At 46.0% G+C, this 12,494-nt stretch overlaps 1 protein-coding gene across 3 annotated transcripts in view; it reads left to right on the top strand.

Moving 5' to 3' along the window:
- Window positions 1-5,866: 5,866 nt before the first annotated feature.
- Il16 (interleukin 16) overlaps window positions 5,867-12,494 on the top strand; it is a 103,210-nt gene continuing 96,582 nt past the window's right edge. The window contains exon 1 of one of the 3 annotated variants that reach the window (XM_006507385.3): window positions 5,867-6,218. In XM_006507385.3, coding sequence (XP_006507448.1) covers window positions 6,179-6,218 — 40 coding nt within the window. In that variant the 5' untranslated portion in view covers window positions 5,867-6,178. Of the gene's footprint in view, window positions 6,219-7,056; window positions 7,128-11,962; window positions 12,118-12,494 lie in introns of those variants that run through there. The other 2 variants (XM_011241680.3, XM_011241681.3) reach the window with 2 other exon arrangements.

Raw genomic sequence — 12,494 nt, 5'->3', positions numbered from 1 at the left:
TACTCTCTGGCCTCCCAGTTGTTTAGTAGATTTCTATCTGAGTTTGTATGCTGTTACCTCCCTGATATATGAATACACACACATATATATGTGTGTGTGTGTACTTATACACACACATATACACATACAAATATATATGTATGAGTGCAAGCCTTTGTATATGGGGGCATGTGTATATGTGTGTGTGTGTGCGTGCGCATGCGCATGCATGCATATGCATATAGTCTATCACTGCCAGGTCCAGTGTAGAATACCCTGTCCATCATCATGTAATTATGTGGAATTATGGTGAGCAACAGCTTCTGTCTTAAATTGACAGGGTCAGAGTAAGAGTCAGCACACATCATCCCTGAAGAAAGAAGACAAACTGTTGTATAGGAAGGAGAGCCAGAGATCCTGAGGGTGGAAATCTCCAGTAATGGTCCAAATAGTGGTCAGTCTCATTGCAAAGAAGTTGGAGAGAAAGAGCAAGGATGGAATAGGAGTAGAAGGAGCTAATAGGGAGAGGGAACAGGAGTAGGGGGTAGACAAGTAGCTGTACACTGATCAACACACTCTGTGGTGTTCTAGTTTTACTAAGATCTGGCTTGGGTCAGACCACGAGGATGGAAGAGGGTATTGAAGCTGGGTGGACATATGGATGTCCAGCTGGAACACTGAAGCATCATGTCTGGCCTAGGACATATGCCAAGTAGCTTTTGGCACATTGAACTAACTTCTTGATGACTGGACAAATTTCTCATGGTGACCCATGCTTGCTCTTGTGAATTTATACAATTCACATTTTGGAATTTGTGTGTTGTCCATGGATGAATAATGATGAATATGAATTTATGTGCATGCACGTGTGTACACACAATGCAAAACATACATAATAAAAAACACTTGCAAGAAAACAAGAAAGGCTTCTAGAATGGAATGAGACATTATGTCTTTGAGTCTTCGGAAATAGTTTTTATGTTAAAAATATAAGACACAGCACATGGAAGGTAAATTAAGTTAGTTGGAACCGTTTCTTCAGCTTACTAGAAAGTACCGTGTCTGGGACCCCTTTGGACAGGGGTCCAAAGCAGCCCCTGGCCCAAGTGTCTTTGTCTTATGTTGCTTGTATTTGTGGACAGGGCAGTACAGCTAATTTCTCTCTAGCAACCAGTGGGAACTGAGTTGGATTTGGTAGTAATGAAGAGGTGGGCAGTGGCCTTTTGGACTCTGACTGTTTCTGTGATTCCTTGTCTTTAAGAAGCCATTTCCCCTCTAGGCCACCCCATTCCCATGCTGATATTGAAAAGGCCACCATGAATTGAAAATCTGTGCAGGTGCTCAACAAAGTTCTGGGGCTTGCTAAGTTAGGGGCGAAGACTGCCAACTGATTTCTGCTATTCATCCAACCAGAACAATTTCACATTGGCGCATCTCGGCTTTTGCTTCCTATGTATGGCAAGCTATGTATTTTAAGACACATAGCTTAGATCCTCCAGAAATGATGGTCACTGTGGGCCAGTCTGGGTACCCAAGATTGTTGAAATCTCATCTGGAGACAGAGATGGTGGGACTTTGTCAGTGATGCAGCTGTTTAGATCTTGGCTGAGAAGGGGTTGACACCTTTTGACTTGTTTTGTATATATACCTGGTGTAAGCTCTGCTTCTGTCATTTCTTCGTTCTGTGGCTCCAGGGTAACTCTCTAAGCCCTCTAGGCATCTGTTTCTATTTTATTTTTAATGAGGGAAACTGGGAGGTTTACTACTGTGACTTAGGCTGTGTCATTCCTTGTGCTCTGTGAAAGGTGACGACTGGATGACAGCTGAGTAGGTTTTGAGGGTTTCTAAGACTACCACTGATGACATAACAGAATTTGGAAGTTGTTTCCATGTGATTTATACCTACAAAATCTCCCAGGTTAGAGAAGAAATCTGTGCATTCACTCTTCTTTGAATATTGAATGGGGCCCCGTTTATCCTTGCCATTGATGTTAAAAATGATAAGGCATTTAAAATAACTTCAAGTGATATACTAAATTGCTTCTGATTTCCCAGAATAAAAAAGGAAATGGCGACGTCTATGATCATTTGAAAAACAAGAGGTTGGTTGAACAGTGGTTACTAGTGATGGTTAGTTAATTATGCTGTCAACTAGATAAGGTCTGGGGTTTGACAGCTATGAGGCAATTCTCTAGATATGTCTGTGAGGAAATTCCCAATACAGTTTAACTGAGGAGGAAAGGCCTACCTTGACTGTAAACAGCACCATCTATGGCATAGGGTCCTGTTCTGAGTAAGAGGAAGAAAGTAAACTGAGCACAGACATCCATCCCTCTGCTCCCTGACTGCTGATGCAATGTGACCAGCCACCTCACACTCCTGCCCCACACTATACCCTCAAATCATGAGCCCAAATACATCCTTCTTTCTTCGTGTTACTTCTCAACAGATATTTTGTTGTTTTAGCAATGAAAAAATATCTAATGCAAGCAGGAACATTGATTTTTTTAAGGTGGATTTTAACATCCTTGGGTTGAAAGCACATGGTTTAATGCTTATCATCAGGCCAAAGCTACTTTCCTGGCTTTTCTGAGTCATCTGCAATTCTCCTGGGGTCTCTGTCATTCAGATTGTCCCCTATCACTACATGTGGCAGGCAGCTCTGTCTAGAAGAATCAGAAGTGTCTGAGGGATGGAAAGTCAGTGCTAATATATTTTGAGGATGGAGCAGGTCACCCACTGCATAGACCTTTGTGGACAATGAACAATGCCTTGGGAGTCTGTGTCGTGATGTGATAATATTAGGGAGACACACAGCAGTCCAGGAAATGGGCAATGGGGGTGAGAGGGAAGTGGGCGCTCCACTTGAGCAGCATATCCCTCCAAGGGTGTCTAATTGATTTGTTTGGCATGGATTAAAGCAATGGCTCCGTTCTGGATTCCGGGGTTAAGGCAAGTGGCCCTGGGATGTACAAAGGAATATTCATGAAAATAAAAAAGCAACTCTGCTTTATTTCTCCAAATTTAACTTTGTGTCATGTGGGTGGATGAACAGTGCACCCTGTTTTGTAAACCGCTTTACTCACTTAGCACAATCTCTTAGACCTCTTCCTGTGTCTGTAAATGTTACCACATCCCCCTTTATTTAGCCTGTTTCCAGGGCCACTGCAGTTGGGGATGATGGAAATGTCAGGCAAGGTGGGGCTTTTGTTGTGCACCCCATATGATCAGCACCTGGGAAGCCCAATACTTAATCAGCACAGAGGAGAGCTGACAGCAGGAAGTGCCACTCTAAGTCCTTAACCTCACCCTGGGTGACTCTGCAGGAGCTGTTCTGACCTCAGATGCTCATAGCAGGGGCCTGTCTGGCAACCCATGAGGTTGCCCTGAGAGACCATGATCATCTGATACCAATGGTTCTCAACCAATGGGTCTCGAACCCCCTGACAAACCTCTATCTCAAAAGATACTCACATTACAATTCATAACAGTAGCAAAATTACAGTTATGAAGTAGCAACAAAAATAATTTTATGGTTGAGGGTCACAACAAACAAGGAGTTGTATTAAAGGGTCGCAGCATTAGGAAGGTTGAGAACCACAACTCTAGACCCAGCTTCTTCAATTGTGGGTACCCACGACATGTGGGGGCCCCACAACAGAATGTGGACAATGTGCCAAGAGTAAAAGGTTTCTGAACATGTAATATTAAAATCTAATTTAAATAAAACACCAAATTTAAGGTTTTTCTGGAAGTTCTGCTTGTGCTCATGGCGTCTCCCAACACAATCAGCCACACAATGCCAATAAACACTGAGATGCCTCAGCTCAGACAAAAGACCACGCCACAGATTGCAGTGCTTTTTGGACAATACACCCAAAGCTTTCTCTCGTTTCTGAAATATAATGGCTTAGTTAAAGACAACTAAGACAATGTTTTTCTATCATCACGCCTCAGTATGTATTAAATTTGTAAACCCATGGATCACATTGTGTTAGAATGCTTGATTTAAAGGTTTCCGAGAGACACTCAGTTATCAGGGTGAGGAGGATGAACCTGTGCAGTGTTCAGCCTTAAGTCTAGCATCGGCATCATATTCTGAAGGCTCAAGGAACAGTGTGAAAAGAGAGTGGAAGGACTGTAAGAGTTGTTGAGTGACCATAAGGAAAGAGTGCTTTCCGGATGCAACAGGACAGTTGCACCTATGGACTCACAGAAATTGTGACATCATGCATTAGGCTTGCACAATATCAAGCCAGACAAATGACAACGTGGACAAGGGATAGCTGCTGGGAGAAGACAATCAGTCTTCTTTAAGGGAACAAATGGTTCCTGGTATGTTAACCACGATCCAGCGAATGCTCAGACACCCGAGAGCACATGGGCAGCGCAAATATGCCTCAATGAGAAAGAGAGAGAGAGAGAGAGAGAGAGAGAGAGAGAGAGAGAGAGAGAGAGAGAGAGAGAGAGAAAATGAACAAAATTGGAAGAGGGGACGGAGGAGTAGTGAATCTGGGAGGAGGCGTGGAAAGGAGAGGTGAACATGATCAAGCTACATTGTATGAAATTCTCAATGAATTAACGAAAAACTGCTCTTTGAATTGCTGACTTGAGTTCTATCTCAAGTTATTACATGTATTTCATCTTGGGATTAGGACAGAATTTCCAGCCATTTCTGAAATAGCCCCAAGCCTACTCTGGCTACATATTTATGCTAAGAAGTTTTCTCAGCACTGATGATCACAAAATAAAAAAAGGACCAAACAATTCAAAGGCATTGAAGATGGTTTTCATTCACTTACATCAAACATTCATCCAAGATTTCACCCTTTATATAAAAATAACAATCACATCCTTCTCATTAGTATGCAGAATAGATCTCCTCTTTAATAAATAGTAAAATGGTAAATCTGCCAAAGAATTGTCTTAAAATAAACTTCTCTATGACCTATTGATAAATGTTTGATTTAAGTATCTACTTTAAATACCTATATTCCCAAGGACATGTATATATTTCTTGGGTGAAAAGGGATCTCGAGGAGAAAAAAATTTTAAGAAGCCTTGATCTCAGGAATATTTTTGTGTGTGTGCATGTGTGTCACTGTGACCTGGAAGACTTGAGTAGAGAGTTAGGGGTTCAGAGGGTTAATGGTGGCCTCTATAGGAGCCTGTTCCAGGGATGCCCAGGCTACTTGACAGGTACCTCAGAACTGCACCAGGGCCTGAGTCAGTTCTGATCTTCTCCACTGTTAGTTCTGTATGCCTACTTACTATGGATTTTTTTGTCTTTTACGTGAAGAAATCCAAGCATTTATTTAAGCCAGCAGTCAAATTGGTCACTTAAAATAACAGTACAGCATGTCCAAGTCCAAAAATACTACCCAGTATAAGGAGGCAAGCAGAGGAAATTGGTCAGAGGAGGCTGACGACATTTAACAGTGCACTGGAACCCCTGGTCTTTGATCCCTCCTCTTCCAGACATGGGGCAGGAGCCTAGTGCCTTCTGTTTGTCTTGATTAAAGTCAGTCTCCACCTTCCCCAGAGCCCCTCTGCCCTTCTGGGGACACAGGCTGCATTCAGCACCAGCTGCTCTGCCCAGACCCTGTGCACACTTTATGAAAGGCGTTTCCCACTTGGATTGAACAGGCGCTGTGTTTGTGTGTGAGGGAGAAAATGAATCACTGTAACATGGGGCTACGATTTGGGGTGTTGTGTTTGTCCCATGCAAGTACGTAAACACAGCAGAACTCTCTGGAAACATTAGGGGCGGGCCCAGAGACAGGAGTGATTCGGTGGCCCCAAGAGTGGGGCACATTTTCCACATGTCGGACCCTCTGGGTTCTGCCCTCTCTCAGCGTTCTCCGAGGCCACGGGAAAGGCTGAGGTTTTTGCATTTCAGTCTGTGGTCCGGGAAGAGGCATAGGATCTGAGGGCTCCCTCCAGTCCACTGAAATACTCAACTTGCTTTGTAGGGAGGCCGGAGTTGGAAGGGACCGTTGTGAAACGTTAAAGATTTTCTGGCAGTAGGAAAGGGATTTTTTTTTTTCCTTTCCTCCCTCCCTGCCGAGGAAAAACAGTTCTAAGGAGCAAGTCACTTTGTAGTTGTAACTCCCATTCAAAGACTCCCAGCCCGAGAAGCTGCGGATCCCTGTGTTTCTCGCGCGTGGTCTGTCGGAGACTGTCACCAGCCACACCGCTCATGAGTTTACCCAGGACCATCTTCCCCAGGAGGGAGGCCGGTAAGTGCAGCCTCTTCCTATCTGTCTCTGGGGACTTGAAGGGGCCTGATCTTTTTGGACATCTTCCCGGAGGGATGGGAGAGCCGTTTTCCTTACTTGGTGCAGCCTGTGTGTGACTATGTGCACACGTGTGCTGGGAGTCTGTTTGTCCTTGTAAGGGGTTGCCTGGCTCTCACTCTCCACACACTTGGCAGAGAGGTGAAGTGCACATCACAGGAGCTACCCCCTCCCCAAGGGGGTGAGCACACCTGGCCTCCTCTGAGGCTGTTGATGGCAAGGAGGGGCAGGGCTTTCCACGTCCAATGCTGAAGCTATTGGGATCCCCATAGCACAGGCAGAATATAAGACGGAAATGCGAAGTGGGGTAGGACAGTGGAACAGTTGGGGACCTCTCAAGTCTAGACTGAGGGTCTCGGGTGACCTGGCTGGAGGCCCTGCCTTCCTTGCAGGTACAGTCCATGGGATGATGTCATTTCTGATGACAGCATCCTGCGTGTGCGCCAGAAACAGACACAAACAGGCTCCGGGCAGCCAAGGTTAATCCTTCTGCCCGGCTGTGAAAGTCAGTGCTGGTGAAACTTGGGTTCAGCGTTAACTTTGGCAAATGGAATAGACACATGGTTTCCTTTAAAAAGGAGAGTGACGCGAGTCAAAAGCACAGCCTGACTTTTCCAGCTCCAGGAAGACGTGGGTAAAACTCTTGAGCTCTTTTGACTAGCTCTCACAAAAAAACACTCTGAATTCAGAGGGAAAGCAGGAGGGCAGGCCACCCCCCCCCCCCCGGGCAGGGGTGTGGTGTCTGTGGCTCCAAAAGGAGCTGGCTTCCCAATCTTGAGAAAGATGTTCACCGTTGCTATGGCTCAGCTTCCTCCTCTCGAGATCAGGGATAATCCATGCCTGCCTCACAAGGTGAGAGAGACAAGAACAGAGCTCAGTCTGTGAACGTCCTGAGCAGCATGGACATAACAGGGTGACCACGCGAAGCCTCAGGAGTAGCTCTCCTAGGTGCTCCAGCAACTATCACAGATTTCTGGGCTCTTGGGTAGAAGCGGTAGCGGTATCCTCTATACCAGGGAGCAGGCTTCCATTCAAATGGCTCTTCTTGGAAAATGACCTTGTGGATGGGGAGTCTGCTCCAGCAAGCACTGCTGTGGTACTCAGTGTTGTGTAGGAACATCTTAGCTCTTACTCACGTTCTGTCTCTGGCTATATCTCCTTCACTGAGGTTTCCTTGGCAACAGACTCTGAGGCAGAGCTGTGAGAGTGGGAATTACCCTGCAGAGAGCTATAGGTACAGCACCTATGAGGGAAATGGCTTACAACAGGGTAGATAGCAGGACAGTGATGGAGTTGCAGCATTGGATCTGGCTGGTCTAGCTGTTCCTGGAGAGCTTGGTCCTGTTGCAATGATAAAGCACTGCGTGGGGCTGCTCCCAAGGCTGGAGCATCATCATGGGTAAGGCAGCTTCAGGACTCTGAGAAAAGCTAGAAGAGTTCAGCTGTGGTTTGTCCCGAGCAACCTTGTGTTGGCTATGGAAATGGATGTCTTAATATGGGGTAAGGAAATGAGTGACAGCCACTCAGCAGATCTGAGTGAATGCCTGTTCCTCTTCAAGTTTACCTCTCCAGAAGTTTGAGCATTAGCAATATGGCCACCTGTCCAGTGGGAGTCTTACAGAGCAATGTAATCTTGGATAAGTTCTTGTCCATTACAGAACTCAGAGTCCCCAAGGGCAAAATGGTTAGATAGGAGATGGACTAGAGACCCGAGGAACCATTCTGGTGGAACTATTGTACAAGTGTAGATGCAAGTGACCATGCTGGTTGCTTGTATCTGTCCAGGTCTCAGGACTGCAACCATCTTAATTTCTTCTGCTAGAAAATAGAATCTCAGGCCCTTGGGGGCATCCCTGTGAATGGAGCAGATTCTGGGCCAAGAGTACTGGATGGTGTCAGGGGGTCAGCCTGCAAGGCAAACCCCAGCTCTGCACAGGGCTGGAGGCAAGAGGGCCTAGCACTGGCAACTCCTGCTGTGCACTTTCTCTGCTCCAGGGAAGAAGTTCCGCTGTATGAGACACTGTGTATCCCTTTAATAGTTCAGAGCGTTGTAAAGTTTCCAGAGACAAGTATGGGTGCAGCAGTGTTTGCTTGTTTTTCTGTGACACAGCTTGTAATGTTCATTCTATTGCATTGTAGCTTACATTATTTAAATAATTATGCATTGGAAAGTTGTATTAGCAAAACCAGAAAATAGTAGATGTGTTGAAAATAATTAATTGGTACATAAAGTAATAAAGTATACATTTAGGGTACCACTATTGAAAATAAGCAGGAAGGCGTAGAACATGAATTATCAGGAGAATGTTGCCATTGCGGTTTTCTTGATTAGACTGCAGGCTTATATATATATGCAAGTTTTAATTTTCTTTAGCTTTTAAAGTTAGTATAAAATGTAACAGGTTTAATTATGCATTTTCCTATACGCACCACACTATACTTTGTTCTATGTCACGCCCAGTGAAATCACTTTCTTCAAGCACTTGGGATTCATTTGTAGCACATTGCTTGTCTAGAGTGTTCTATGCTTCAGGCACTGTGCTGGGTGTTCAGCATCACATGTTACATGCTAAATAAACAACAAAGCCACGAAGCTAGGGGCCTCCAAGAGGCTCTGGTTGGGAAAAACCAACCTAATCTGCTGGCTTAGAATGGACTTCTGGGAGGAAGTCGTGTTTGAGCTGTTTTTGTTTGTGTGTTTGGTTGGTTTTGGTTTTGTTTTCTATTCAGGATGTGTGGGTGTTAAGACAGGGTAGGATCTGTTATGCGGGTGCATTGTCAGCAGGAAATTTGCTTAAGACATGGGGTGAGAGGATCAAGAGATTGAGACCAACTTATGCTATACTTTTCCAGGTGGGTGTGGTTATGCACACCTGTAATCTTAGTACCTAGGAGACTGAAGCAGGAGGATTGTTGTGAGTTTGATGATAGGCTGGGGGGGGGTAAAAAGTGAGTTCAAAGCCAGCTTAGTCTAGATAGGGAGATCCTGTTTGAATAAGCAGTATTACCATCACTACACAGGTCAGGGAGAGGGGTGGAAATGCAGATTCTGGGCCAAGAGTACTGGATGGTGTCAGGCTAAGGAAAGAAAGTGGCTTCAGACCTCCCCTCTGCACCTAGCCACTGTACAGGAGAACATTTTTGCTAATGAGGCAAGGTTCTTCCTGTCATCAGGCAACTGTCTCTGTCCTGGTCCCAAGTATGGATGTTGTTACGAGGTTTCCCTGTGCCTCTGGAGCATCCTTTGTAAGGTCAATCCCCTCTTCCCCTCCTCCTCCTCTTTCTCCTCCTCCTCTTCCACCTGAGTGTGTTCAGCAGAAACAACTAGTAATGGCTTCCCCAGGCAGAGCTTCCCCTCCCTTCCCCAGTCTGCCAGGGCAATGCACTTGTTTCTGTTTGAGAAGTGAGCTAAACGCAGGCACTGGGAGTTTCAGCAGATGGCCATGAAGAGGAACTAACATTTGAATCCTGGTCAGAGTGTTCCATGTATTGAAAAATCATGTATCAATATGCTATACTGTTGCTTGAAAATAGCATTCAATCATATACACAAGTATAGATATATATGCAAACACACATACACACACTCACACATGCACACACACATACATGTACACACACACACACACACACACAGATTTGCACACAGGTGCTTCTGCTTGACTTTGAGTCTAGATAACTACTTAGTTCCTATAAAGGTACTAAAACCTTCAGCTTTGATGGACAAAAAATACCCTGTGCCAGGAGCTGTTTTATAACTTCCTATAATGATTCTCTACTTTGCCTTCAATTTTGTGTTTTCCAAAACAGACTTATGAAGGGTTTTAAGCATACAGAGAGGCAGAAAGCACTCTACTTACTGCTCAGTCAGTGTTCTATCGCTGAGAAAAGACACCATGACCACAGCAACTCTTATAACAGAAAGCATTTGATTGGGCCAGGCTTACAGTTTCAGAGGGTTGGTCCATTTTCATTATGGCAAGAAGCATGGAGGCATGCAGACAGGTGCTGGAGCAGTAGCTGAGAGCTGCATCATGACACATGGGGGGGGGAGAGAGACAGAGACATACAGAGAGAGGGAGGGAGAGGGAGAGACAGAGAGGGAGAGGGAAAGGGAGAGAGAGAGGAAAAGGGAGAGGGAGAGACAGAGAGGGAGAGGGAGAGACTGAGTCAGGGATAGCCATAGAGAGACAAAGAGACAGAAAGAGAGAGACAGAGGTTAGGAGTGGCATGGGCTTTTGAACCCTCAAAACTCACCACCAGAGACTCATTTCCTCCAACAAGTCCACACCTCCTAACCCTTTCAAATAGTGCCACACCCTGGTGACCAAATCCATGAGCACATGCAGCCATTCTCACTGAAGTCACCACACAAACCGTGCCTGTATCCAGTAGTTACATTAGATTTGTGTCATCTTCCCTTCATTGTGTCTGCCAATCTCTTAGCCCTGCTTTCCTTCCATGCTCCACCTTTTTGTATTTGCATGTACGTCAGGTTATCACTGAGCCAGAGGGACTGGAGCTTCCTCAGTCTCTGTCAGTTTACAGAGAGTGAGACACACACACCACGTCTTAAACCAATGCTTAGTGTGCTTTGGGAAGTGCATTTCTGTGAGACACACTGCTAGGGAGTGCTGGACTGCAGATGTGGCTCAGTTGCTCAGTCGGTGGAGCACCTCTCCAGCATGCACAAGGCTCTAGGTTTGCTCTCCAGCTCTCCTTAAATCAGTCAAGGTGCCGCAGTCCTATAATCCCAGCACTTGGGAGGTGGATGCATGAAGATCAGTTCACTGTCCTCCTTGGCGACATTGTGAATTTGAAGCTAGCTGGAGACGTGAGACCCTGTGCAATCCCCCATCCCAAATGCAAGGAAGTTTTTGTATGCACTTTCAATTTGCTGGGTGGTCATATAAGGTGCCGCTAAATTTAAAGGCCTATTTACATAAAATGTAGCATCTGCTTCAATGCCTCTTAGCTCTGGAGGCAGAGTCCTTACCTGTAATTGGTAGGCAGGGCTCACAGTGGGTATCAGTGGAAGTCAGATTCTGCAGCTCCAGGCAGCTTCAAGTGGGAGGTCACTCTCAACTAAAGCTGCTAAAGGGAAGTTATAGAGAGAACAGCCCAGGCTGGGTGAGGGTTGTATCTTTTGGTAAAATAGTGGGATGAGAAGGGCAGACTGGGTCAGGAAAGAAGAAGCAGGCGCATCATGGGATCCAGTCAGGGATGATGAACGAACTACATAGAGGCTCTAAGAATATCCATGTCTCTCCCAGGGCATCCTGGGGACTCAGTACATCCCGAGCAGGAGCTGGGTTTTCATCTGCCTCCCCGAGGCTGCCCTGTGCTTCTTGATGCAGTCCAGCCTGGCCCTGGCCCCAGCCCTGGAGGCAAATAGCTGCTTTTACTGGAAAGTGTACCCAGAGCCCTCTCTCAGAGGGCTGCAGGCAGTGTTGGTGGACAAGCTTTCAACTGTCTGAGTGATTCTGTAACAGAGAGGGAGAGGGTCCAGTTACAGCCTGCTGCGGCTGCTGTGCCCTGCTGGTCCCTCCTCTTCTCTTTGGAGAGCAAATGGGGCACTGCAGTAGCTTGGGGCCTAGAAGCAAAGCTGGTATTTAAGCTGCTAGCATGTCAGCAGACACTCTTCAGGCCTTGTTACAACAACCCATTTGCAAAAGAGGATCTGGCATTCAGAAGGGAGAATGGCTTGTCGTTGGTCACGCAAGCAGTGCACAGCAGAGCCGAGGACACAGGCTTCTGAGCTCTCAGAGCCAGTGTTGTGTTCTTCGGTGCTTCTGCCTCCTGTTGCCAGGATTGTGAGCACTTGAGCCCAGACTGATACAAGGTTCGCCTCCTATTTGCCTGTCTGTGTCCATGTCTATGGATCTGACCTCAGTATTCCTCTCTGCTTCCTCTTGTCCTCCTTCCTCCCCATCTTTTTTTCCTCTTTTTCTTCCTTCTCTTCTCCCTTCATCTAACAGCATGCTGTTTGTGCCAGGCCTGGCTACTGAGGGAGATGCGAGCCACAGTGCCTGGCATAGGGAAGTCACAGTTACTGCATAAAGAAGACACACAGATGAAAAAGACAGGCATGGAGTGCTTTGATGGAAGGGTAGCTCTAAATTCAGTGATGTAATTGCCCAGTTCATGTCAGGAGGGGCTTCCTGGAGGAGGTGACTGAGGCAAAACTTGGAAAACATACAAGTTTGCTGGGAAACAGTA

This window comes from Mus musculus, chromosome 7, assembly GCF_000001635.26.
Source record: "Mus musculus strain C57BL/6J chromosome 7, GRCm38.p6 C57BL/6J".
Taxonomy (NCBI): domain Eukaryota; kingdom Metazoa; phylum Chordata; class Mammalia; order Rodentia; family Muridae; genus Mus; species Mus musculus.
Note: the sequence above shows the minus strand (reverse complement) of the source record. Positions and strands in the feature narration are given on the sequence as shown.